We start from the raw sequence: 25,107 nt of genomic DNA on the forward strand, positions 1-25,107 counted from the left end.
TTTGGTTTGAGAAACGTGCCAAATTCATCAGCACTTCCCACCCAGCCCCACCCCAAGTAATGCTGTGTGAAGTGATGAGTACAATTTACTGGAAGTACAACTGAAGACCATCCTTTATTTTCAACTCTTTGATGCAATTCTACATTCTCTGAGAAAAATCTGTATGCGACCTCGCATACAGCTCAAAGGGCATTCCTTAGACCCAGGCACAACAAATACTCAACAGAACTGCCCGTTCTTCACCCACAGAGGTTGCTAAAGGAGTAAGATCAGCGTCATAGAACATGAAGAGTTTTAATTTTTGTAACTGTGTTAAAGCAGAACACATAACATATCTTTCTGAGGCAGAATTGCCCCAAAATTAGTTTCATATGGAGAACAGCAGCTGATGAATAGTGTTGAACTAATGAAACAACAAGCCGTAACTATTTATTAGGGACATACATACAACACAGTTGATTATTTAAATAAAAGGAATCAATCGTGTACATAAAAAGACTAGAAAATTACACTGGCCATGATTTATTACAGAATTCTCATATTTCTGAGACTTCACACATGTAACACAAGCCTCATCTCTTGACTGCTGTACCTTTTGCTCAACAGAAACAGTGTGTGAATGTGCACAGCTTGCCTGAAGCTACTTTACACGAGTGAACAGAACCTAGCCTCAGCCACAAGGCATCCTGGTGTTCCACGTGAAACTACTAACAGAAAAAAAAAGAGAAAGCACATGAAATTCACAAGTTCAGGTGTACCGACTTCCTCTAACGTCAAAGTACATCCCAAAGAGATCTGTGAAGTATAATTTTAAGCACGTCACACAAGAGGTAGAAGTAAGATTTCTGCAGCGTTCATTCAACAGCCACAGTTGTTTTTACAGAAATACTTAAATAAGCCGAAATTGACCAATGATTAAAATCTTTTATAATCAACAATTGACCTTTTTTTAAGCTAAATTATACTTTCACATATTTCTGTCGGGTCTATCACACGGATCAACTCACAAAACCCTCCTGAAGTAATACAACGCTAGCAGTGTAAAATTTACTATTTTAAGTAAATGAGTTTGACCAACAAACATGTAAAAGATACTTCAGACACCAAGTAGTATATTAAAATATAGACACTATTAATCTTTGTATATCTGTCATAAAAAATAAAAGGAAACCTATTTTTCCCACACATATTGGAAATAGCCTAATTCTGTGAAAAAATTACACTCCTTAAGTTATTACTGTGCATAAACGAGTTTTGAACTGGTTGTATTTGATACAGTAAAAAAAATGTAAAGCAACTTTTATCTGGCAATGATTTTACGTTGACTCTGGTTTATCCTTTCTAACTAACTTTCGACACACTATTTGCAAATAATTTCCTTTTTAAAGCTCATTTGGCAAACAAGCAGAGAGGATTTATAGCTCCAGTTCCTCAAGTTTTTTAAAAGTTGCTCCTAACCCCGTACACTTCCAATCTGTAACAGCGCAAACATTAAATGCATCTCATTTTTTTTGCACCTTTGATTACAGTATTGCTAACGAAGAAAAATAACGACCTTCCATTTTATACAACTGATAAAACTGATCAGGAAAGTGATTTTAATTTTCTTAATTAGAAAGCAATCTATTAAGAGATGCCTGATTTTTATAGAACATTCCACAAGACAAAAAAGTGCTGGTGACAGAGACCAATAAACCGCACAGGAAATAAATCAGGGTCTTGGTATGGTTAAGGCTCTATTTTCCATCCAAGCAAATCGGGATAAAACAAGGTGCAAAATTCTCAGAAACCCACAAATTCAACTCAGCCGAAGCTTCAGCTGTGGGTACATTCCTCAGCTTTAAAAGAAAGCAAACCAACCCTGCTAATCCCAAGTTTGTCAGCAGAGGGAGAAACCTTATCAAAAAGGTCAGGAACACATCCTTCCGGAGTTTCTCGATATCAAATGTTCAAGGTGAACTACTAAGGCTGTATTTACAAAAAGCCTACCTAACTCGAGATACCATGCCGGGAGAGTGACAAAGACAGATAAAGACAAAAATCTGTTAAAGCTGCTGGCTTCAGTGGAAGCAGGACCGCACCCATCTCCTCAGTAGCCTAATTGCAAATGCACCTATTAAAAAAATAAAAATATATATATTCCAAAGTCATCTGCTCTCATATATTCACCAAGGTGCCATATACCTTATTCGTGTCCAACATAATGTATAATCTTGAAGAGTTAAATAATCCCGAGCTCAAGTTTTTCCATTTTAATGACACTATTAGAAAAAAGTCTACAGAATATCATGGCAATAAAATTTTATCATATATACTCTCAGAGCAATAAAGATACAAAGAACAAAAAACTCAAAACCCTACTGCTTTGGGTTGCTCCAAAATGCAGCATTTTGACATCACAGTTCCCAAACAGAGAATAAAAACAAACAAAATCAGCTCTCAGAACAGGTAAGAAGGTAACTTTTAAACAAATGCATACAGCTTTAAGGTTTGTTTGTTGCATAATCTTCACAGCAGTTTAACAAAAAAAATCCCACATCCTGGAGTTAGAGCTATGACCTCATAAATCAGGTACCAGATGCATTGTGCTGAGCAGAGCTGAACGCTCTCACTTGGGGAATAACTGATTAAAAAAATAACCCACAGCCAGACAGCTCAAGGAAAGTCTCACGCTAAGCCACAGAGAGTGATCTTGTCCTCTGGAAGGAGGGCTTCCAGTGGCTCGGTGTTCCCTTCCTCCTTGTGGCTCCCCTTTCCTTCTGTATATCCCCAAACAGAGTGTGAGAAGGCAGCAGACCAAACAGCCCCAGGGAAGTGTGCTCATGGTCACTTCTGGACAAGTGCATAGGACTAACGGCTAGGAAGCTTTCCACTACAGTCTGGAGCATCTCCACACCTCTCTGAAGACACAGCGAAGGCCAAAAGGCCAGCAAATTCCTCAGACAGCCCCCCACTCACCCAACCTGCATCTGCTGCCCTGCGTTTGCTACACCAGTAAGGAATGTTAACAGGAATACGAAGACATCGTGAAGCCCAGAGCAACAGTTCCTAAGCTGTAAGGCAAATTGTTTCCAAATTATACATGTCCAGGTAGGGAGGGAAAGAGGTTAGCAGCAGCGGTAAATACCAATACCAACGAAGAATAGTCAGTCTGGGAAGAAAAACCAATAGGGCTGGCTTAGGAACTATAAAACGCGACACACACTCCTCAAAAAGCCCCAGCAGAACAACCTCCCTGTGTGGTGTTCTAGTAAATAATGACAAACTAACACCAAGTTCTTAGCTTTGGTTTATGTAAATCGCATCAGACTAACTTAACTGCCATGGGGACTCCGTGGATACAGAAGAAAAGCAGAGATATCAAACGTTACCAGAAAAAAAAAAGAAACATTCTTTGAAGCAAGACTTTCTTCTGGGAAACTGTAAGGTCGAATCACCAGAGGACTCCAGTTATTTATACAGGCCACAAAGTAACTTGAATTCTTAAAATCCACCTTGTATTGGAATAGGAATTGGAGATTTTAAAGCATTAAGGATCCACTGATAATTTTTTTACCTGATTGCTTTACAAATGGAAAAAAAATAATCAAAAATCAATCCCAAGTCCAATCCAAAACCATCTCTGGCTTAAGTGTAACCTAGCACTCCAACTCTGCTTCCAGCAAAGTCAATAAAATGTGAACAGGATTGGTCCCTAAAAGCAGAAGCATTACACTCATACCAACAATTCAGTGCAATACGTACACAATTTGTGCATTGTTGACAAATTAAATGCTAGGCAGCTAAAAATATTTTATGACTGCAACAGAGCTACTGCAACTCTAAGTGGCAACTTGATAAAATAGCGTGCTACTTCCCCTGAAACATAAAAGGGTGTGCAATAAAGCAACGGAAATGAATATTCTGAAATAGGTCTTCTTAGGTCCAGTGCTATCCATATTTAAATAATTTAAAGCAATGGCCACAAAATCATATTGATATGAAGACCTGGGGTTTGGGGGAAAGCAGAGCGAGGCAAAGTGAAGTTTGAGCACACGGTGCTTGCATGTGTGCGGCATGACCAGGGAAGTCCCCTACTGAACACATTTGACCATGGTAACTCTCTGCAGCCATGGAGCTTTGTGCTGGGCAGTCCCACGAGCAACAGGACAGAGTGTCCAGGTGTTAGCTGCAGCCAAACACAGCCACCGTAACCCTTTTTAAAGGGGTTTTTAAACTGCAGTGGAAAACAGAGTGAGCACAGTTACTGGTTTTGAAAACAGACGGCTGAAGGCACATTAACTATGGTATGAACCAATTAAGACCACATTCCCTCACAATAATAATTAATACACAAGCGATACCGTAGGACCTACCATGCCCTGCACATCCATCACTACAAAGCAATCCCGCAGGACCACGACTGTTCTGTAAACAGAAAAGCAGATCAAGACTTTCAAATTCTGACTTCCCGTCAGTACAGTAATCATAATTAAAGAACAGTCATTAACTGAAATACTGTAGACTCCACTTTCTAAACTGTGAAGTATAGTTAATTAGTTTCACAAAAGCAAATTCTGAAATTTGTGCAAATAAACTGCACGCACATAAAGAAAACACTAAAGTAACTCTTCGGTACCTTTTTTTAGGCTAAGGCTGCAAATATTCATTTAAGTTGAATTCACTTCCGTTAGGAAAAAATGATCTTGCTACACTAAGATTCGGATTTCTGTCAACTCTAGCTTTTGAGCTTTATTCAGTGCATTACAAAGAGGCTTGTGTAACCTTGTATCTACAGGGTTATGTGGTTACTGCCTCCTTCCAGTTAACGGTGGGACTAACGAGTCTGTATCTGTCCTAGAAACATTCACAGATCCAAAACTACAGAACATTTTGCAAGTGCATATATATGAAAACAATTCGATTTATCCACAAAGTGTCGAATTTAACATCGAGCATTATGGAACACAAAAAAAGTCATTTTTAATCTTTCAACCTTTCTTCATACTTAATTGACTTTTAAAACAAGACCTGCTCTCCAAAGCCACTTGCTAATATCTCAACGCCCAGGAGCCACAGCTGGTTACCAGCACGTGTTAAGAGATCCTGTTCCATTAAGACAGCTGTTAAAGCATTAAAATATTGGTGTGCCCTACGAACAAAACTAGAATTCCTCTCTTCTTTCTAATTCTCACCCTGAACATCCACACTGACACACAACACTTCTGATTGTCTAAGCCACAAAACGGAGACTAGTTAACAGCAATTAAGTTTACGAAGTCTTCCATGCGGAAAATGAATTAAACAGCTTTGGTAATCTAGTATATAGTTAGCTTTGTGTAAATATTTTGCAAACATCCCTTCCCACCCAAAATCCTTATATACCACGTGTATATTTATATTATAATACACATATTTCCTGAGTAAATCGTTAAATCTGATTATTCGGAAGGTTTGGCAAAAAGATCCAACTTTATATTACTAAAATAAATTTTTAAATAAACATTCAATAAAGACATTAAAATAAATATGGAATGTTTCTGAAAATTATAGTACCATGAACTTACATTAGTAACAAAAAATATTTTCTAATTAAGTGCATACTATGATCTCTAGTTCATGGGTTTGAACCCAGTGAGAAATCAATACATCTAGTTTCTGATCCTGAGTGACAATTTTGTATCGCCTGCTAATGCAGAACTTACTGCACATCTACAAAATCTTTTTTTTTTTTTTTAAGATGTAAAACGTTGTTATATGGAATAAAGGATATGAAATCTCGGTCTACATTGGTCTAGGTAGAAACTGAATCGGCAGCACAACTGCTGAAGCATCTCGCAGAACCACCAGGAAACACCAATTGTTCTCGTTAAACTTGGCAATAACCTGAACGATCAATGACTCCTGGTCACAGAAACAATACAGGAGGTGGACTGCTCTGTGACAGGATGCAATCTACTTATTGATCACTTTGGCACTTCAAAGAACCACATCATGGTGCAAAACAAACAAAAGAAAAAACACCTGAATTAAATACCTTTCTTAAATACCTTTAAAATGTGTTTTTTTTTCTTTGTCTTTTAAGTACGCAAAATTATATCATTAACAAAAGAGAATTAAGTCCTGTCTCACTGGTTTCTCAGGTCATGGCTTGAGTCACAGCTGATACGGAGCTTTGGATAAGCAGACAAAGGAAATGCTCAGCTATTGTTTAGTTCCTCTTAATAATAAAATTCTTATGTAGCAGACATCGCAACACCAGCAATATTAAAATTGCATTAACACTATTACAGGATGTGTCTCTCAACACCAGAATCACAGTAATAGAATTGCAGCACTGATTAGTTATTTTTAACCCTTTCACTTTCTGATAGCCCCTCAAAACACCCCCCCTCAGTACTAGGCAGGCTTTTTGCCCTTCCCTCCCGATCCTCAGCCCTCTGCCTCCCTTTGAGTATTTGTTATTAATCCAGAATCCTCGTGGGCTCCTCAGGTTGTTCTTTTTTGCTTCCTTTTTCATGCTCCACGCTGTTTTTTTCTTGTGTGCTTGTGCTTGGAGGACAAAGCTCTTGCAAGGCCTTTTCAATGTCGTCCTGCTGTACTGGGCTGCTTAAAGAGATTTTTGGCAAAGTCATCTGTAGCGCACACCACAGCGCGGTACGAGCCTTGCGTGTGGAAGCAGCCAACTCTCTGATGGCAGCTGCCAGAGCCAAAACATCTGCAACAGAAAAACACGTTATGGGTAAAACTAGTACACAAGCCTCATAATACATTGAAAATACACACAATTTTACGAAGAAAGAGCTAACATTGTACGCTGTTACTGCAACGGTTGAATTGCAACAGTTATTCCCCTCTTGCAACTGATAGCTCTAACATCTCACACTACTAGTGACCATAATCATGTTTAAAATTCACTGGCATAATCACCACGCCTATGATATAATAATTAAACCTAATTAATGTTATCAAAATAGACCATCTACAACAACATTAAAAAATTACAATTAGTAAAACTACCTGCTTCAGTCCAGCCAGAGGAGCTGGAGGCAATCCTTTTTTCCTCCTTTATCCACCCGCCAGTAGCACACCGAACTTTGGCTACCTGATCAGCAGCAGAACCCAGGGCAGTAACTATTTCACAGCAGAAAACAGACCTGAGGTTTTTTCTGTATGCAATTTAGACTAAGCTTAGACAAGCAACAGCAGCACAACTCTTCTTCAGGACCCTATCAACACTGGAAGTGTCACCATTAACAATAAAAAGCAATTGCAATTTTTCTAGCTACAATGGCTCACATAATGGTTCCAGGTCCTTCGACTATAAAGTGTTATCAAAAACATGGTTGGCGTTGGGTTTTTTGGTAAGATGCCTACTTCCTGCCCTATACTGGTGTTTCAAATCACATCATACAATTTTCAGAGCAATTTTAGAAGGTGGTTTGCTTACGGGACTATTACTTTTAAGTATATGACATCATTAAGAAGGTGCTTGACACCTAACTAGTGAAAACTAAGTATTTTGACTCTTTACAGTTCAGCTTTCCCTTCTTACGAGGAAGGTTATCCCACAAAGCCGAGGACTACCCACTGGCACAGTCACTACAGGGACAGTTAAGTCCGACACTGCAAACCAGTGCTGCACACGGATCCAAATGAGGCCGGGGAAGTGGAGTCCCCTCTGGAAACCCTTCTTCAGAAAGTACCCATCTCAGGAAAAAGTAATGGTCTGCACCTTTAGGCATTGAGGTTTTGGAGGTATCAGCTGTACAGTCATTACACTGAATAGCAGTTACTGTGTATCCTGCTCTATTAGAAGGGAATGCAACTCCTCTTTGTTGTGCATTAATACTCATTAGTAGTAGATGAAAATGTACGTGTTATGAGCACTTTTCTTCCAATTAACACATCACTTTAGCAAAGACTGCTTTGTCCAACTCGCAGAAAAATGAACATGCAAAGCATGATAGCTCCCTCGGTTTTATATCGTATGGCTACTTTCTAAGAATTACTTTCCAATAGCAGTTTGTAATACATAACGAGCTAGAGTTTGTTAACTTTTTAGCAATTAATATGCTTTCAAAGTCACAGTTAGAAAACAGATTTATGGTAAATTCTTGAAGCTGATCTTTTATTTAAGTAGCAGCTATGCCAGGTGAGAAAAACACTGCAGAACAGCACACAATGTCTCTACATAAATACATACTTCTGCTGCAAGTTATTCTGGCTTTACTTTAACAGAAGTTAGGAATTAGAAAGTCTAATTTCTGGTGGTTTTGTGACTTTGATACGGTAAACACCATGAAGTAACACAGCACCAACACATTTTTTACCTTATAAGCTAAAGAGAAAAGATTAGCCAAACAGCACTAATAAGAAAAACTTGTTTAAGAACAAGTACATTTTGATTTTAAGAACTACTTCTGGCTAAATAGTATCACTGGACAGTTTTTACAGATCTTTTAATAAAGAGGAGAAGGCCTCAAAGTGTTTAATGTAGTAACAAAAAAGAAAGGAAAGAGCTCTTCAAAAAGCTTAAACAATTTTACCTAATGGCAGGTATAGACTTTTTTTTTTTTACAACTTTTTTGCTGAAGATAAAATAATTGCTGCATAATTCAAATCATTTATTTGCATAGTTAAATTTTTGGAAAAGATTTTCCAAGAACTACCAGACGGAAAGTATTTACCTTTCTCATTATTATAGCGCAGCGCTCCTTGTCTCTGCGGATTAGCAGCATTAACAATCTCATCCTTACGCCTCGCTTGTGTTACGTGGATGGCTTCCATGTGGTGTTCCAACGTCGCGGATATGTTACCGTGCACAGGGGCACCACGAAGCCTTTCCATTTTCCCTATCAAGGTGAGCACCTACCAGACACATCGAAAACACCAAAGTCGCTAACTATTTATAACTCTCTATCAAAATAAAACAAAGAAAAGAAGAGAAATGAAGCATTTAACCAGGTATTAGAGCTCACTAGACAATATTTCATGAAAACTTACCCTGGCCTGCTCTCGCAATTGGTCGACAATCAATCGATCGACGCGGGATGGGTTAGCAGGCAGCCGAGACACAGGAGTGTTATTTGAGCTAGATACGCGCTTTCCTGGGAAGTTTCTTGCGAGGTCAGCCTCAGTCTGAAGGGGAAATAAATACCCATTTTAACTGTCTGAAATTAGCACAAAATTACAACCAAGGTTTTCATTTAAGAGTTCTCAAATACATTCGAAGAGTACTTCCTATCTTTGCTTCTGACTGCATTCACAGCAAAATGCTCCCAAGTATCTGTCTAGATGTGCAGCAAGCTACAGAAAAAGAATACTTCTCTAATTCAGCTCTACCTTAGAATAAAGTTCTCTGGGCAGCTTTATTTTAACCAACCTTGGGCATAGGCTAAAGCAGAGATTTTCTTGTTCTGTATACCAGTTACTGCAACTCTCTCACCGCATCTATTGTTACATATTATGATCCTATCAAAAGAAACAGATGGTCACAGGAGCACAAGTTGCATCTGAACTGCATCAGAATTAAACCAGATTTAACAATCTGGTATTGGCTCTGAAAGTCATCAACACAGCTGCCAGACTGTGTTGAGAAAGGAACTGGCCCAAATGCTATACAGCACAAGTAGTGACTAAGCACCACCAAACCTGTTTTTGGATAGGAGCTTCTGGTACCTGAAGTATAAAAAGAGCTACAACTAGCAGTGGATTCTCCGTCTTGGTCCTTCTTCAGCGTGCAAGGGACTGAGGACAAAGATTAAGTACCATGCTGCTGTTCAGGGTAAGGTTAAGTCCATATTCAGACAAAGCGTGCTGAAGTCTCTTCCTTTTTGCGTTACTGGCATCCTTACTACTGGGTGTCTGCCTTCTAACTCAGAATCAGTAAGTACAGAGCTCAATCACTCCACTTACAGTCAACTCTTGAAGTCTGACATTCAGGAAAAAAAGTTGGAGAAGGTCATGAATTTACCTAACCCCATCAGGTATTCAAGAATGACAGCTAAGAAACAACTTTTAGTGTTAATCTATACATCAATTTAATACTGCAAGCAATTCCAAATGGACAATTAGTAATATTTTGTTGATGACAGATCCCTAGAAGAGGAAGATGTAGAGGAAGAACCAAGCTCGCTGTGCCAGACTTTAACACAAGTCCCACTGCGAGGAGTTTGTGCCTACCCTCTTCAGAAAGCATGCAGGCTGACAACATCAAAAGGGCGAGAACCTCAAGAGCAAACCCTTCTTGCGGACCAAGGAAAGGTGAAATGCATATCCTAATGAGCTAAACAACACTGACACAGAGGCCTCGGCACTGTCACAGCATAGTTCAGACTGTCAGGAGCATGAGAGCAGTTTCTGACAGTTTTACTCCCTGCCAACCAGCATCGTCCAAACGAGAGCCACAACCAGCAATTAATGCAGTCCAGGCACGTTCCTGTCAGGCAGTCGTGATGCAGTCATCCTCGTTTGAGGAGTAAGTATTTTGGCTGTAGGGATGTGAACCATACTATCACAGCTGACCTGCAGGACTGAGAAGAGTTTATGCTCATAAATAAAGCTATCTGCAGGTGTAGCTTTTATCACAAAAATCAAGGACTGAGGTTTGTAGCCTGAGTAGGCCACTAGGATAAACGACCACTTAAAATGGACCAGATCAAATTCACTGATTAAATCCCTTGGATTATTAAGAACATCACTGAACAAGGATGAACAATCCTTCTTTAAGGATGAAAGCACAAAAATGTGTTTTATGAGATGAAGACTGAATCAATTGTCCCAAATGACTTAATTGACCCCAATTCTGCATGAGCAGGCTTGGAATAGCTGCCTTTGTCACAACAGAAAGCAGAAGAGTTTCTGGAAACACTGTTCTCAGACCCAGGAGCAAGAATCAGCACCTGTTCTCACTTGCAGAGGATTCCTGGTAGACGACTGGATGGGTAGAAAAGAGTTAAGGGCATCAGTAAGCAAAGACAACAAGCAGTTCTAGGTAGATCTCCAAAAAGCTAGAAAGAAAGAAGTGCTCTCCAGTGAGCCAGCTGGGTCAGAAACCTGCCTCTTCTCCAAGGACCAGGAGACTTCCCTAACAGAGGCAGAAAGCAGGCGCTCAGCATATCCGCTGGGAGCGTTGGATGAGCAACAACCTGGCTGCCAAGACCTGATGCGGAGTTAGGAGATTTGACTCTTCCTGGGGAAGCAATTCCTGCTCCTTCGGAGCTCAGAGTTTTCATTCCTAAAAGTAAGACATTTATTAGGAGCACGGTCCCCTCGCAGACAATTTCTTAAAGAGAACCTGAGATAGGAGCGTGAACCTTTGGGAGAAGTCACATCCACACAAGACACTGCAGGTGTCTTCTACAGCTGTGCACGGGGTGCCCAGGATTATTTCCCTTCTTTTTTACTAAGCCAAAGATTTAAAAAAAAAAAAGAGAAATAAAAAGGGAAAGACACCAGAAGATGACTGTTAGTTTAATTAAATAAAAGACAACACAAGTTTCTCCCTAAGTGACTGCACTAGGGAAGAGTAGAGCCTGGGTTCTAAATATATCACTTAAAGATTTAGTTGGGGAGAAATGGGATGGGACAAGAAAAGCAATCCCTGAACATAATATAAAAACTTACACCACGGAGGTGCGTAAAACACCAGTCTACAAGAATCGCCTGTGGTAGCACTGACCCTGTTTGTCTCCACGTATGGTTAGTGGCTCCAAAATCATAATAAAGGCCTCCTGAATGAGTAACAAGGAGCTGGTGATCTTCTATCGACCATAAAAATGAGAACCAGCATCCAAGCCAAGGATAATTCAGTGCTTTGGTCAGTGACACTTCTGTTTGTTGTAGCAAATATTGCAGGCTAACGGAGAAAAACGTTGTGTCAGCGGCCCTGTCTGAGTGGAAAGGGAAGATGTTTCAGATGGCATCTGAAGTATTTAAAGCTAACAGTGTGACAACAGAACCCTCTGCTCCTCAGAAGTACCACCAGAGCCTCTGCTCTCTGTGGATTGTTTGATCCCACCACCAGCTTTGACAGAAAGCTACTCATTTATGGTTTTACCTTCTTTCTCTCTTTCTCCAGAGCTCTCCACTGCTCGTAACACTCCTCCAGGTGGGTATGAAGCTCATTAGCGGGTCCGCTGCGATTTCTTGGCGGTCTGTACTTGTTAAATGGCGTTGGAAAGGCAAAGTACGGTGCGGTTATTTCCCCACAAAACAGATCACTGATGAAGGGGTTCAAGTGGTTAAAGTCGTCATAATGAAGAAGATCAACAAGTTCTGAGAATGGAAAGGGCGAAGGGGGAAAGTTGAAGTTATTTGCTGATGAAAACAGGTGGTGATTAAACGGAGGGAAGCCAGGATTTTGCTTAAAATCAGCCATTAATGGGAAGGAGGGGAGAAAAGAAGGACTGATGAGATCTGACATGCTACCACCGTTCTGCTCGTGCTTTTTTCGGAACACGTTGAACTGCGGGCGGTTTGGCGTTGCATATCCAAAATGGGGAACCCAGTTCCTTCTGCCTCTTCTATCATCTTTATTACCGTTTTCTTGCATTTGCTTTTTTTGAAATCTGTGGAATAGCTCGGGGTCTTCGCTCACAGCATTGGGCTGTGTTAACCAGTTGGATGAAAAACTCGTGGGGAATTTGCTGTGCTGCCACTCCTTACTGGTCAACGACTCGTGCTGCGAGCGTCCAAAGGGTTTCGTTTGCTTCTGGTTTTCTGAGATGAAATTAGAAAGTCCCAAATTATTAGAAACACCATTTGAAGGGTGTAACCTTCCATCCTTTCTTGAAGGGGGGACAGGGGAGAGCTGTGAGAAGTAGGAGTGTGTTACAGAGTGATGGGTGGGAGAACCACCAGACATGGCTGAAACCCCAGAAGCCGACTGGGGACTCGTTACCAGCTGCTTTCCATACACAACATCTGACGCAGCTGTTGGACCTGCAGTTTTTCCATCCAGCCACATATGGTAGGGCGAGTAACTCCCATTTTGCATATTTTTGCCAGACAAATCATACTCCAAAGTTTTATGAGAGCACTCTTTAGGACTAGCATGGATCTTAGATTCATTGTTATTAAAAGCATCCCCCAAAGTAAAGCTCTGATGACCATTTTGCATGTGGGTTTCCTGTGGTTTTCTGTTTGTCACTCCAGGAAAGTTTTCTTTAGATGGTTGATTGAAAAAATACAGCGATGGATGAACAGATGACTGTGATTTATGAGCAGCTGTGAAGCTTTCATACCTTTTAGAAAACAAGTGGCTGTCCTGGGGCGCTTTATCCCAGGAGTCATCACCAGGCTGATTGGAAAGATCAGGGGAATATTTAGTTTGTTCACGCGCATCATTATTCATAACGTTACCCCTTGTTCTTTCAATTTTCCAATAGTCTTTCTGAGCGGTAGTGTCGTCTTTAAGTCTGTTTCTAGAAGAAAAAGTATTAAAATTGGGACCAATTTTTTCACAGTCTCCATTTAACCTCGTGTGGTCATAACTGCGCAAGTGCTGATTGTAGTTGGCACTTTGAAACGAATACCCTTCTTGGTGAACTGAATTCTTATTCTGGAAAGAGGAATTGTCAGGATAACTGTTCTTCAGCATGTTATCAGGCTGAGTGCAAGGGCCAGATGGAGAAAGCCAAGACTCTAGGAGATGGAGATCTTCTAACCCTCTGTGCAACATCTCCACGTCACGCGACTTCTGCAGCTCTTCTTGGTAGTAGTTCTGTGTGCACATCAGGTTTGAAAAATCCTTATTTTCTACAGAGTGCTTAGATGAAAGCCCTGAGAATTCACCCTTGTTTCCAAGATCAGGTGCCCACATTGGCGGAAACAACCTTGAAAGAGAATTCCTGTAACAAAATTAAACAAAATTCCAGCAATAATCGAACACTTTTATACAGTGCAATAGTTCACATCTCAGGGTTGGTTTCCTGCCCCTAACACAGTGCCCCCAGTTACATTCTTGGCTAGTCACACACAGCTCTCCTACAAAATTTCAGGGCAGGGAAGTTCCTGCTGTAGTTCAATAAATGCTGTGAGATCTGACTGCCAACGTTGTTCTCTGTTTATTTTATATATATATATATATATATATATATATTCAACACCACAGATTTTATACTCAGTATTTTAGATTTGACTCTATTTAGTCAACTCTCTATTATTCTAAAATGAAATTTTTAGTTTCATCTCAAAGCATTTGGAGGAAAAAAAATTCATTTATAACAGCTTACTTCAACCACTTGTTAAAAAAAGAAAAAGCTTTCACATTTCAAGGGCGTTTATAAGACCCTTACATCTAAATTCTGTGAAAACATTCAAAATGTATATGGGTGATAAAAGAATGCAAAAGTGATATGCAACGTAAAAGAATTTTCAGAATAAACTTACCAATCTGTAACTGGTTCTGTCTTGTTCGGCTCCTCTAAAATGCTTGACACTAACCCAAACATATCTGGGCCACTGCCAGAATAAGAAAGATTTACCTGTGCCCTGAAAAAAATAGTCTAAATAAGTGAGTCTTTCTCCTAAACAAAGCATATAAAAGAAAAGGTAAAAATATTATTTTCACCTTTAATTTGCATTAGCAGCATCTCTCAAGTGTTTTGAATGTAATGTATTCTCAGCAGCAACATATAGAAATCTCTTCCTGCATTTGTGAATTCTATAGCTTATACCAAGTAGAAGGAATTTCCTTTATCATTTCCCAGTTCCTAACTTTTTGCTTCACTGGAGATTTCTCTAGCTGTTACATGAAGAGACAGGAGTGCCAAAAGATCTTCCTCTTTCCAATCAATGCAACTATTTCACAGAACACATTTCTTCAAATCTTGACTATTTCCTTCGTAGGGTAAACAATCATCATTCTCAAAATCTTGAGGGTTCTGATTTATTCTACTTTGATATTGAATATCTACTATTTTAATCACTTTTTAAATGTATTTTTTTATTTATTTTAAGATCTACTGAACCACTTTGTAATCCCATTTTAGAAAAAGCCAGAATTTTGTTAAGTGTTTGTGATAACACCAAGTGTTCAACTATCCCTTCCCTTATACAAACCCAACTTAGGATGTTCTGTGACTCTAAATACAGAGAGATTGATACTAGAAATGCTGGCAGCACTGGTAGCAAGTGTTAAAAGCTACTGTCAGTCTGCACCGACCAACCCCCGAAATAAGGCAGTGTTATACTGCCAGCATATGCTATTAGGAAAAAAAAGAGTAGGAAGCCTAATATGAATTCACTGTTTATGCATTTCAAAAGTTGAAATAATTTAAACATTCCAATTTTAATTGTAGTATACAATAAAGCCATAGTACCTATCCTAGTTTGTATACTACGAACTCATTCACTGCTCCTCACAATCCTCATATAACTCCTGATTTTATAGGAGTCACCATTTTTTGCCTGCCCACCTGATTTATCACAACCAAAAAGCAGTTTTATTTACACTCTACTGACATGGAATATTTCAAGCCTTTGCCCAGCCTCATTCTCTGTCCCTTTAATAATTTCACTGCATTACTAAGACCAGATGGACCACAAGTGCCTGCAATACTCAAGACTCAGAGTGAATTTCTCCAGAGGAATAAAATTGTTTCTGGTTTTGCCTTTTTTCCTTGACAAGTTTTGAAACAATGTATGTGTCTTTCTGGCAAATGCTAAAGAATTATGGTGATCTTTTCAGAGATCTACCATGGAGGACTCCATAAAAAGTCCAAGGGAGGGCTGTAAAGATAAAATAGCTTTGGTCTGAAGGTCAAGAACCCAAGAGAAGTACAGATGAGGAAGCCCATTGTCATTTAAATGGAACTCAGTGATCCTCTCCTCCTTGAGAGCATTTTAAAGCTGTCTGTTTTAATTAGGGGGAAAACAAGGCTTTTAATCTCAGAAGAGAACATTAATCTTTTCCATCAAGAAAACAAAATTGTGTATTAAACTAGCTAATTTTAGCTGAAAGTTCACTTATTTATTCTTAATACATGGTTCCAGTTAACACACGATGCAAGCCAAAAAGGGCTTTGCATTCAGCCAGCATTCAAAATATATTTTTTAATGTATTATAAAAATCAAACCTGAGTGCATTAGTCAAGGGCACATGAAGACAGTAGGCTGCCACAAGAGCAGCGGTGCACGTATTTATGCTTTCAGTGGCAGATGGGTACCACTGACACCCACGTTCCATGACACTGCACCACCAGGCGGGATCGTTACGAGCCGCAGCACTGAGTGATGGGGCAAGGAAGGAGAAGGATTTTTTGGTTTGTTTTTTCTTAAAAAGGAGTTCTCACTTATGACAGTTTCCCATTTCATTCCCTAACAATGAAATTATACTATTCTCACCAAACTTTTAAGTTTTTTACATAGATATACGTACACAGACTCCCTCATCGTTTCTCACAAGCTCTACATCAACTACTACACAGCAAGTTGAGTTTCTGATGAAGATTCTAATGAAGACAGAATCACAGAATGGCTTGGGTTGGACCTTTAACGGACCTTAAAGACTGCCCAGTCCCAACCCCCTGCCACAGGCAGGGATGCCATCCACCAGCCCAGGCTGCCCAAAGCCCCATCCAGCCTGGCCTTAAACACCTCCAGGGATGGGGCACCCACAGCTTCTCTGGGCAACCTGTGCCAGTGCCTCACCACCCTCTGAGTGAAGAATTTCCTCCTAACCTCTAATCTAAACCTCCACTCTTCTAGTTTAAAACCATCCCCTTTTGTCCTAGCAGTAACTTCCGTGTAAAAAGTCACTCTCCATCACTTTTCTAAGCCCCCTTCAAGTACTGAAAGGCCACAATGAGCAAGGTTATGCCATAACCTTTTCTTAAAAAAATCCACAATCCCACTGGTGCTGCTCAGCAACAATTTCAGTGTTGCAGAACACCGCCAGAAGATCTTGCCAAAAAGGTTCATACCGTTTTTTTGTGCAGTCTTGAAAAGAGGTTTTTGTGCTGATATCTTCTCCGCATGCTGACCAGTCGCTATACAGCCGGGAAGATTCTAACGGAGGTGGCGTGCTAGTAATTGCCCCTAGTAACGGGGAAAATATTTGAGTGTCCATTTTTTGTTTCTTGCTATTTACCTACATTGAAAAAGAAAAAATTGTTAACATAGGATGTTTATGTCAGTGAGCAGTAAGGGCAACAAAGTTAAACTTGTCTTTTATGTGATGAGCTAAATAATTTGTCAGGAAAATGAAACAAGTGTTACAAAAGCATACTGTCTAAAACTTGTTCCTTTCCCTGCCTTAAAGTACCTGAAATGTGACAAGTTTACGCACCTCCTAAAAATAAGAAAGTAAATAATAAAGATTACATACTATACAATAACAGGAAATCTCTACAGATTTCACATTGCTGGTTTTTGAGTGTCAAGTTCACAAGCTCAGAATCTTCTAGCCTATATGACTGGAAATGCACGTGTCACAGGCATACACATCCCTTCTGGGAAAACAGAGTACAGCAATTACCCCTGCTATATCCCCTGAGAACAGAGATATTCCTGCAGAGCGCCCCACGTAAGCAGGGAGGGAAATCTAAACTTCAGAGAAAAGTGGGGTTAAGAAAAGTAACCTCTCTTCGAGTACTGGTCCTGGAAAGACTCTTTCAGGTAGATGACTGACAGCTACTGTTCAAAGCGTGAAAAATGGGAGATGTAAGGAACACGAGGAACTGCACCTCCCAAGGCATCTAGACGAGGAGCTGCTACAGCAGAACCTGTGACAGATGAAGGTGGGAACAGAATACCAGAAACCCTTTGAATCAGAAGGGACCTTTGGGGTCACCCGGCCTAATTCCCTGCTCGTGGTAGATTTGATCAGGTAGGTTACTCACAAACTTGACGTTGGGTTTTGCGGTCCCAACATTTCTTCTCTGGGCAAGTTTTTCTAAATGCTGCCTGGAATTACTGCTAAGAATTCCAGAAAAGAGCCTGGACTACCTTACCTCTAACTTCCCATACGGTAGCTGCACACACCAGCAAGTTGCTCCTCCTCTTTTCTCCAGGCTGATCGCACTCAGCCCCTCCTTGGAGCTCAAGGAGGTCCCCACCCCACAACCATCCTGGGAGCCTCTGCAGGACTCGCTCCAGTCCCCCCCTTGTACGGGAAGCCCCAGAACAGAGGGATTACAGGAGCACTCGCCCTGCTGACCGTGCTCTTCCTAAAGCAACCCAGCACAGGGTCGCTGTCTCTCTGCTGCAGGGTCACACCGCTGACCAATGGCCCACTTGCCACCAGGCCCCCGATCCTTGTTGATCAATTTTTGCAAGTTCTGACTCTCAAAATAAAACCTCAAGCTTTCCTGAAAAAAAACATATATTGTGGTACTGAAATAGGTCCCTTCAGTTCTCCTAAGTAAAGCTACCCAGTCAAGACAGGGTACCTACTCCTCTTCTGCAAGTGACATTTGGGAGACTCAAACCAACAGCAACATAAGAAGCCAGCTGTAGCAGAAGCTGCAAGAGGTCACAGGAGGGAGGGAAGGGTGAGAGCCAAGGGAGAACATTTAGCAGCATCTTTTCCCCAACCGTTTCTAGAAGTATTTCTTAGCCAGCTGCGGTTCTTACGAGCAGAGAAAACACACCAACATATCAGCTTAAAAATCTATCGAGGGGATTTCCTATTTCAAGATGCGTTTCATTCAAGATGCCACCTTTCAGTTTCTGTAACTCAACCCACCTTCCTGAAACAATCTCAGAATTTTGTGTTCTTGGTAAACGAATGGTCAGTAGGCAGACTGAGAAAAAATAACTTGCTGCATAAAAGGAATCCCTTCCTTACGCTAATCTCCCACATTCAGCCCCCCTGCATACAACCTGTCAGCAGGAAGAATTCCAGAGGCACCGCAGCCAAAAGCTTCATCTGAGATCCTAGCATTTAGAAGCCACGCTGAACTCTGGCTACCTGGCTGCAGAGGATGGAGAGCAAGAGCTCTTAAGACTGAGGATAAAACACTTCTCCTCCATTGCAAATGCAGCTAGAGAAGGTACTAAGACAGATTTAACATTTGTTTTTTTTTTTGGGGGGGGAAGCTTTCAAAAACGAAGGAAAAAAAGAAAAACATCTTTCATCAGCATGGTCAAACTAGCCTTGGATCACACAAAACAAACTGTTTGCTAAACCCTTTTTGAATAACTGTAGAGAAATCACCATGTACTTAAAATCCTGAAAAGGGTTAAAAACAGAACATGAAAGGAAGAAACGGTGCTACAACGACGAGTTATTTAAAAACATTTAAACAGATCTACTAAAATCTCATTTTATGGCCCTAAGATTAAAAACTGCACTGTCACTAGAGTCACAGTTACATGGCCAAAACTGCCAACTCTGTGAGACTGGCACTTGCTATGGGAAATTCACTTCAGGGAAATTCACATTGCCTGAATATAGCTGTGTTTTAAGTGTCTCTAGAGCCACTGACAGGCTTTTCAAAAGTCATTTATATTGGATTTATCTTTTTATGTTACTTAGATATCAATCACTATCTCATGCCTTATCTGTTCAAGAGAGAAAATACAAAGTTATTTTCTTTCTTTACACAACTTTTTTCAATAGTAGACCAGTGAAATCTTGCTTACTACAACTCTTCAGCCAGAATTTGATTCAGTGAAAGCTGCCACAGCCTCAGGAGGCTCTCTTCCTGACTCTTAGCCTGAAAACACAGCATTACCTGCCAAAGCCTGCTCCTACCGGGAGCAGGACTGAACAGGCCTTTGACACTGCAGTGCACTTGGATGGAAAAAAGCTTAAACTGAGGGCTTATCAGTTGCTACAACCTTGTCTCACACACCCAAACAAACCCCTATTAAATAACGGGTTATTTTAGAGGCAGTATCATCCTGTAGAGCGGACACTTTCTGTACTGTTCCATACACACACATGGTACAGGACGTGATCCCTCTCCCAGAGACCCAGTGGCACGACGCTGCTCAGCTGAACCCTCACCCTGGCTGATGGGAAGGAGCATGGTACCCAAAGGGCCTGCTGTGAGTGGCTCCCAAATCGTGCCCAGGTATCATTTAGGAAAGCAGGAGCTCACCAGGGCCAGAACTTTTGGAACAATTTAGTGGCATCAGCAAGCACATGCCACTGCCTGGGCTCTGGTCTTGTTTAGTCCGATCAGAATCAAAGCGCAGAGATAAATCACGCTCCTTGGCTAAAGTATAAAATGCTTTTGCAGAGCTTAAGAATAGGACCTGTAACTATTGGATGTATCTTTTATTTTCAGAGCCATTAGTCACTGCTGATGGGAGTTGTGCAGGACAATGTGACCACAGCTCAGCAGAGGAGGTATTTCATGTACCCACACACAGCCCCATCGGTCTGCACTTCCAAAGCTCTGAAGTCTCATTCGATCTGGTTCAACAAAATTCCAAACTAACTGGGAAATCTCACTTGGGCTTTGCATACAAACTAGTAGCAAGCTAGAGTAAAAAAGAAAAGGCATAAAACAACGTGCTGCCTGCCAGTGTGTTTTATTTTCAACCTTCTTCACTGAGGTTCAGACAGTGATAACCTCCCTAACAGGCCTTGCAAAGAAAGGGCTACCTGCAGAAGCACAGGTGTCTTTCATTCCAAATTTCAGCCTTAAGAGAATGTATTAAGTAAATCAATGAACAAAACACTGTCTCCAACAAAACGAAATGGCAACTCCTGCAGTCAGGTTCCTTCTTCCCACCCTGCAAAGCATGGGAAAACCTCTGCTCCCACTCAACTACTACCTCTCAAAACAACAACAAAAGACTTGTCCTATCTAAAACCTAGACAGAATATCTCAGGGGATTTTTCTTTCAAAGCATAACAAGACAGAGCTTCAGTTTGTTCCTGGAAAATGGAAGCGTGCATATGCTAAGCTCTCTCTCTGCAAACATAACTGGGCACACTGTTTTGTTTTTGAGACATCTAATACTGTTATTAAGTCACACTGTATCTTCAGATGCACACAGAGGGCTTTTCACTTCCAGGAAGCACAGCACGACTGGGGAGTAAGCAAACTTGAGCATTTACCAAAAACATTTGAGCTAAATCAGCAAAAAGTCCTTTTACAGCCAGGTATCCTAAAACTGCAGGACTGCCCCACTACACAGCACTGCTCGCAGATGCATTTTGTGACCTGTCAAACAAAAAGCTGTCAAACTTTATCTGTGATGCCAGTAAGTAACAGCACCACAACAGCGTTACTGCTTCTATACTGAGTGTATTCTTCTTTGATTTCTTGGCAGGATAAGCGTTTAGTGTTTATTTCTTGCTTTTCCTGGCAAGATAAACCGAACATATGAAAAAGCATTGTGGTTTTTGTTTGTTTGTGACTAAGAATCCTAATAACTCCTACCTACAGCACACAAACCAGTTAACCATTTGGGAGGCACTGCTAGTAACTCTCTGAAACAAACTAGTGAAAAAAATCAGAGTTCTATGAGTTGCCTTCTTGTGATACCTGGGAAACTAACCAGCAGGGATGCAAACAGGTGACAGGGATAAATAAAAACTATAAATGGGGAAGAAAATAGGTCAGGTATTCAGGTCTCATGATATTAGGGACAAAAAGACAATGATGGCAGGTTACTGGAGACTTCCTTCTAAATCTCAATTTCCCAACATCCGAAGGGCTTGTTAGGGATAAAGGGAATGCTCTCTCTCTGCAAAGCACTGGAAACTTTTCCTGAGAATAAGAGAGGTCTGACAGACTTGCTTCCTTTGATAGCTGGGTCAAACTCCTACAGAGAGCACAGCTCTGAGACGCTTGCTCAATACAGGGGTTCTGTAGCCCCATTACCATTAAGCACACTCAAGGGCTACTGGGGAAATTTACGTTTGTTTGTTTTAAACACTGACATCTAAGTACACTCATTTCTTACGGTCAAAGAATTTTTATCCAGAGTAGTTTCCAGTAATTGTTCTTCAGAAGACTTTGTGGTGAGTCTCACAAGCGCCCTTGACAGGAGACACTCAAAGCCCAGCTGGATGAGGAACTGCTGACTGCCACGGACAGGGCATTAATCTCCTGCACTGACACAAACACTGAAATCTGCTCTGGCTGTAATGGAGCACTCTCTTCAGTTCCTGGGTTGGAGGAGTTTTATTTTTTGTACGCACTTATTCAATACACGTAGTTAGAAAAAAAACCAACATATTATAAAAGTATTTATTTCTGTTTCCCTAAGCAAACTTGCTCTTCGGACTCACCTGTGACTTGTAAGGACCAAGGGTGGCACTTGGCTTGACCATGTCCTTGGTAGCAGAATGCCAGTTCTCTTCTCCGACGTATGCAGCATTGCCAGGCAAGCAGAAATTTAGATTCTTATGGACAGATTTAACCTATTTAAAAACAATTAAAAAGAAGAAGAACAATTACCAGGTCAGTGTATTTCTTGTTATGCACGAAACTCATTTCTAGCCGCCCCTCACTGCTCCTCCCACCATCTTGCCATGCCCACAGCTCCTCCGCTATCCCCTACATCTCAGATGCTGGCAGAACGATGACGATGTTCCTTTCTTGCTGAGGTCCCGCATGACAAAACAGCTCGGCAGCCAGGAGCTGCTGAGCACGGGTCACACGGAGGCCCAGAAGGGACAAGCAAGCAGCGCCGTGCTGCACCTAGGCAAAAGCACGCTGCCCAGCAAGCCACAGGCTGACCGACACATCACGCAGGTCCTTACCTACCGGTAAGGAGCACGGGGTCCTGCTCACAAGCCCAGAACCCAACAGCCATCCCCAGCACACAGGACAAACCCCCGGGACCGCCTGTGTAAGGGCTCCACTCCACCTTCCATCAGTGGCAAAGGCCAGGCAGGTTCTCCCACCCACTGCTTCCCAAATCCAGGTGTGATAAGAGCACGTTCCCAGCAGCACTCCAATTAAAAACAGGCTGATCCTAAAGATCTTTGCTCTGCACATGCATTTACACACGTTAAGAGTCTAACCTTCCGTGCTTCCCTTTTGGGAAGCAGATTGTCAAGCTGCCGCCACTTACTGACACGCCTGCAGCTGTACGTGTGCCACTCCTCCAGCATCAGCCGCCCGTGTCACGGCACGCAGCAGAGCCCACATTTGAACTGAACACTGCTCAGGGTCTCATCTTTGTAAGGTCTCATCTTTGCTGACACAAAGCATTAACTGGTGGAAGCAACAAGTGGGGAAAGGGCTGCTTTTCATCTCGATATAGCTTGTTCTTTAGTGTGCAAGTCACATCTTAAGTTCTTAAAAATCAGCGCAGCACTTACTCTTCTAAATTTACTCTTCTAAAGAAAGCAGCTTATGTCCAGCTGCACGTACATCCACCTGTGGCTGACCTGCTGAATGGCAGAACCAGATTTACCCAACCTGATGGCCATACCAAAACATGCTACAGCAATTAATTCAGCCCCCAGACAAGCTCCTGCTCTTCTCTCTTCCAAGGGCTGCTGGAAACAGGCAAAGAGCTGGATGAACTAGTTAACCCGTTCTTGGTAGTCAGCTTTTTTGGGATTCCTACAGCATTTACATCACCTTTTAGCAGAGAAACATGCTCAGACGGACAGCAAAGTCTGCAGCCAGTAGCAGAACAGTGCTGGGAAGCGTCCTGCAGGTACCTCGATGCTTCTAGGAAGCGCCGAGCTTGCAGCTCTAGCACCAAGTGGCCTTCAGTGCACATTCGAGGCACTGACACCCTCTGAACTCCTGACAAAAAGCTCCGTGGCCCCTACAACCAGGGGGATCACCCCCCCCGTGCTTCAGCTAAGTTAGGGGGCTCAGCACTGAAGGGATTCAGGTGCACACGGCTGCTCCTGGTGCTGCCTTCCCTACACAGCTTCCTTTCAATAGAGATGATGAGCAGGATCTTTACACCACCAGTGATGATTTGTTCTGTCTGTACGTTTAAGCTGCTAACCTCTGTGGATCTTTTACCTACTTGTGATTTATTAGCTGTTCTTCTGCCAAAGCAGACTTAACGAGACCTGCAGTGATCAGCCAAATCATTCCTCTCTGTGACACAGTGCAACTACTTGCAGCTTTAAAAGTGGAGTTTCCACAGGCTTGGCTTGAAACGCCCAAGTTTTAAATTCATACAGCTGTCCAAAAAAGAGGTAAGAGTGCAATCGCTGTGCCCCAGCCAATACACCATCTTCCAGAAAAAAAAAAAAGGGATTTTCAATAACTTTGTGAGCTGTTACTTACCTTTTAGGGAGTGACAAACGTGCTCACTGCCCTACTGGTAAATAATTCACTCCTAGAAAGGCCTTTTGGGGTATCTTCAGGATGGGAGGGTGCTACATTAGAGTTCAGGTAGAAGCAAATGCTTCAGTTGGAGAAGCAATGCCAGCTTGCATTTTGCTAAATTCACAAATAAGAAGTTTCTTGTTGAGCTTTTCCACACCATGTCTTAAACACTTAAACAGTTTTTTTTTTTTCTTCTTCTGATACTGTTCAAGAACTCTGAGCAAAAAGATGAACGACCTCAGGCCCAGCACCTGGAGGAAACCACTCTTCCATCAGCAGGGAAAACCAAAGACTGGCTTTCTTAGTCCACGTTCATGCCCTGCCCCAAGCAGCACCCCCCCTGCCGCAGCCTCGTGGCCTCCCCCCTTCTCCTCCTAAGGGCCACCAGCACAGAGCTTACGGTAATGGGGCTGCACCAGCAGGCCACGATGGATGCTCAAAGTTACTCAGAAGCCTTTTTCTGTACGAGGATGCTCTCTTCTGTGCAAACCTGTCAAATTCTGTGGCATTTACAGAAATCCATTATTGCCGAGACACCTCGCCACCTCTCCCTCAATTTCAGAGCATTTGGTCGATGGTTCAAAGCTTAGAGGAAGGACAGCTTCCCCAAGAACATAACACTCAGGATCCTGAAAGAACAGTCCCCCAACCCTTCATGCCAGCGTAATGTCCACCAGCCTGCCCTTCAGCACTTCAAGTTAACACCAGAAACTTTGACCAAGCCTTGTAAATAACGAGCCCTCTCAAGACATATGCAGCCACTCTGATTTCTGAGCTTCTGCCCCCACGTGCCCTGTCCCTTGATGAAGGCAGGGGTAATGTGTTCCCCTGTATACTTATGCACATGTCTGGACACACACGCTTCAACAATCTTCTTGTTTTGATCAAACAAACAAACTTTGAGCACGAGACTTCA

The 25,107-nt window shown here is 41.7% G+C and overlaps 1 protein-coding gene across 7 annotated transcripts in view; it reads right to left on the reverse strand.

Annotated features, from left to right (window-relative positions):
- Window positions 1-404: 404 nt before the first annotated feature.
- The window catches only part of LOC310894043 (uncharacterized protein), a 32,269-nt gene continuing 7,566 nt past the window's right edge, over window positions 405-25,107 (reverse strand). For 5 of the 7 annotated variants that reach the window (XM_083823724.1, XM_083823723.1, XM_083823725.1 and 2 more), the window contains 7 exons: window positions 22,178-22,309; window positions 16,908-17,074; window positions 14,374-14,475; window positions 12,041-13,832; window positions 8,986-9,120; window positions 8,670-8,850; window positions 405-6,697 (listed from right to left, as the gene is read on the reverse strand). In XM_083823724.1, coding sequence (XP_083679850.1) covers window positions 6,444-6,697; window positions 8,670-8,850; window positions 8,986-9,120; window positions 12,041-13,832; window positions 14,374-14,475; window positions 16,908-17,074; window positions 22,178-22,219 — 2,673 coding nt within the window. In that variant the 5' untranslated portion in view covers window positions 22,220-22,309 and the 3' untranslated portion in view covers window positions 405-6,443. Of the gene's footprint in view, window positions 6,698-8,669; window positions 8,899-8,985; window positions 9,121-12,040; window positions 13,833-14,373; window positions 14,476-16,907; window positions 17,075-22,177; window positions 22,310-25,107 lie in introns of those variants that run through there. The other 2 variants (XM_083823728.1, XM_083823729.1) reach the window with 2 other exon arrangements.

Source organism: Anser anser (genome assembly GCF_964211835.1).
Source record: "Anser anser genome assembly, chromosome: 2".
Taxonomy (NCBI): domain Eukaryota; kingdom Metazoa; phylum Chordata; class Aves; order Anseriformes; family Anatidae; genus Anser; species Anser anser.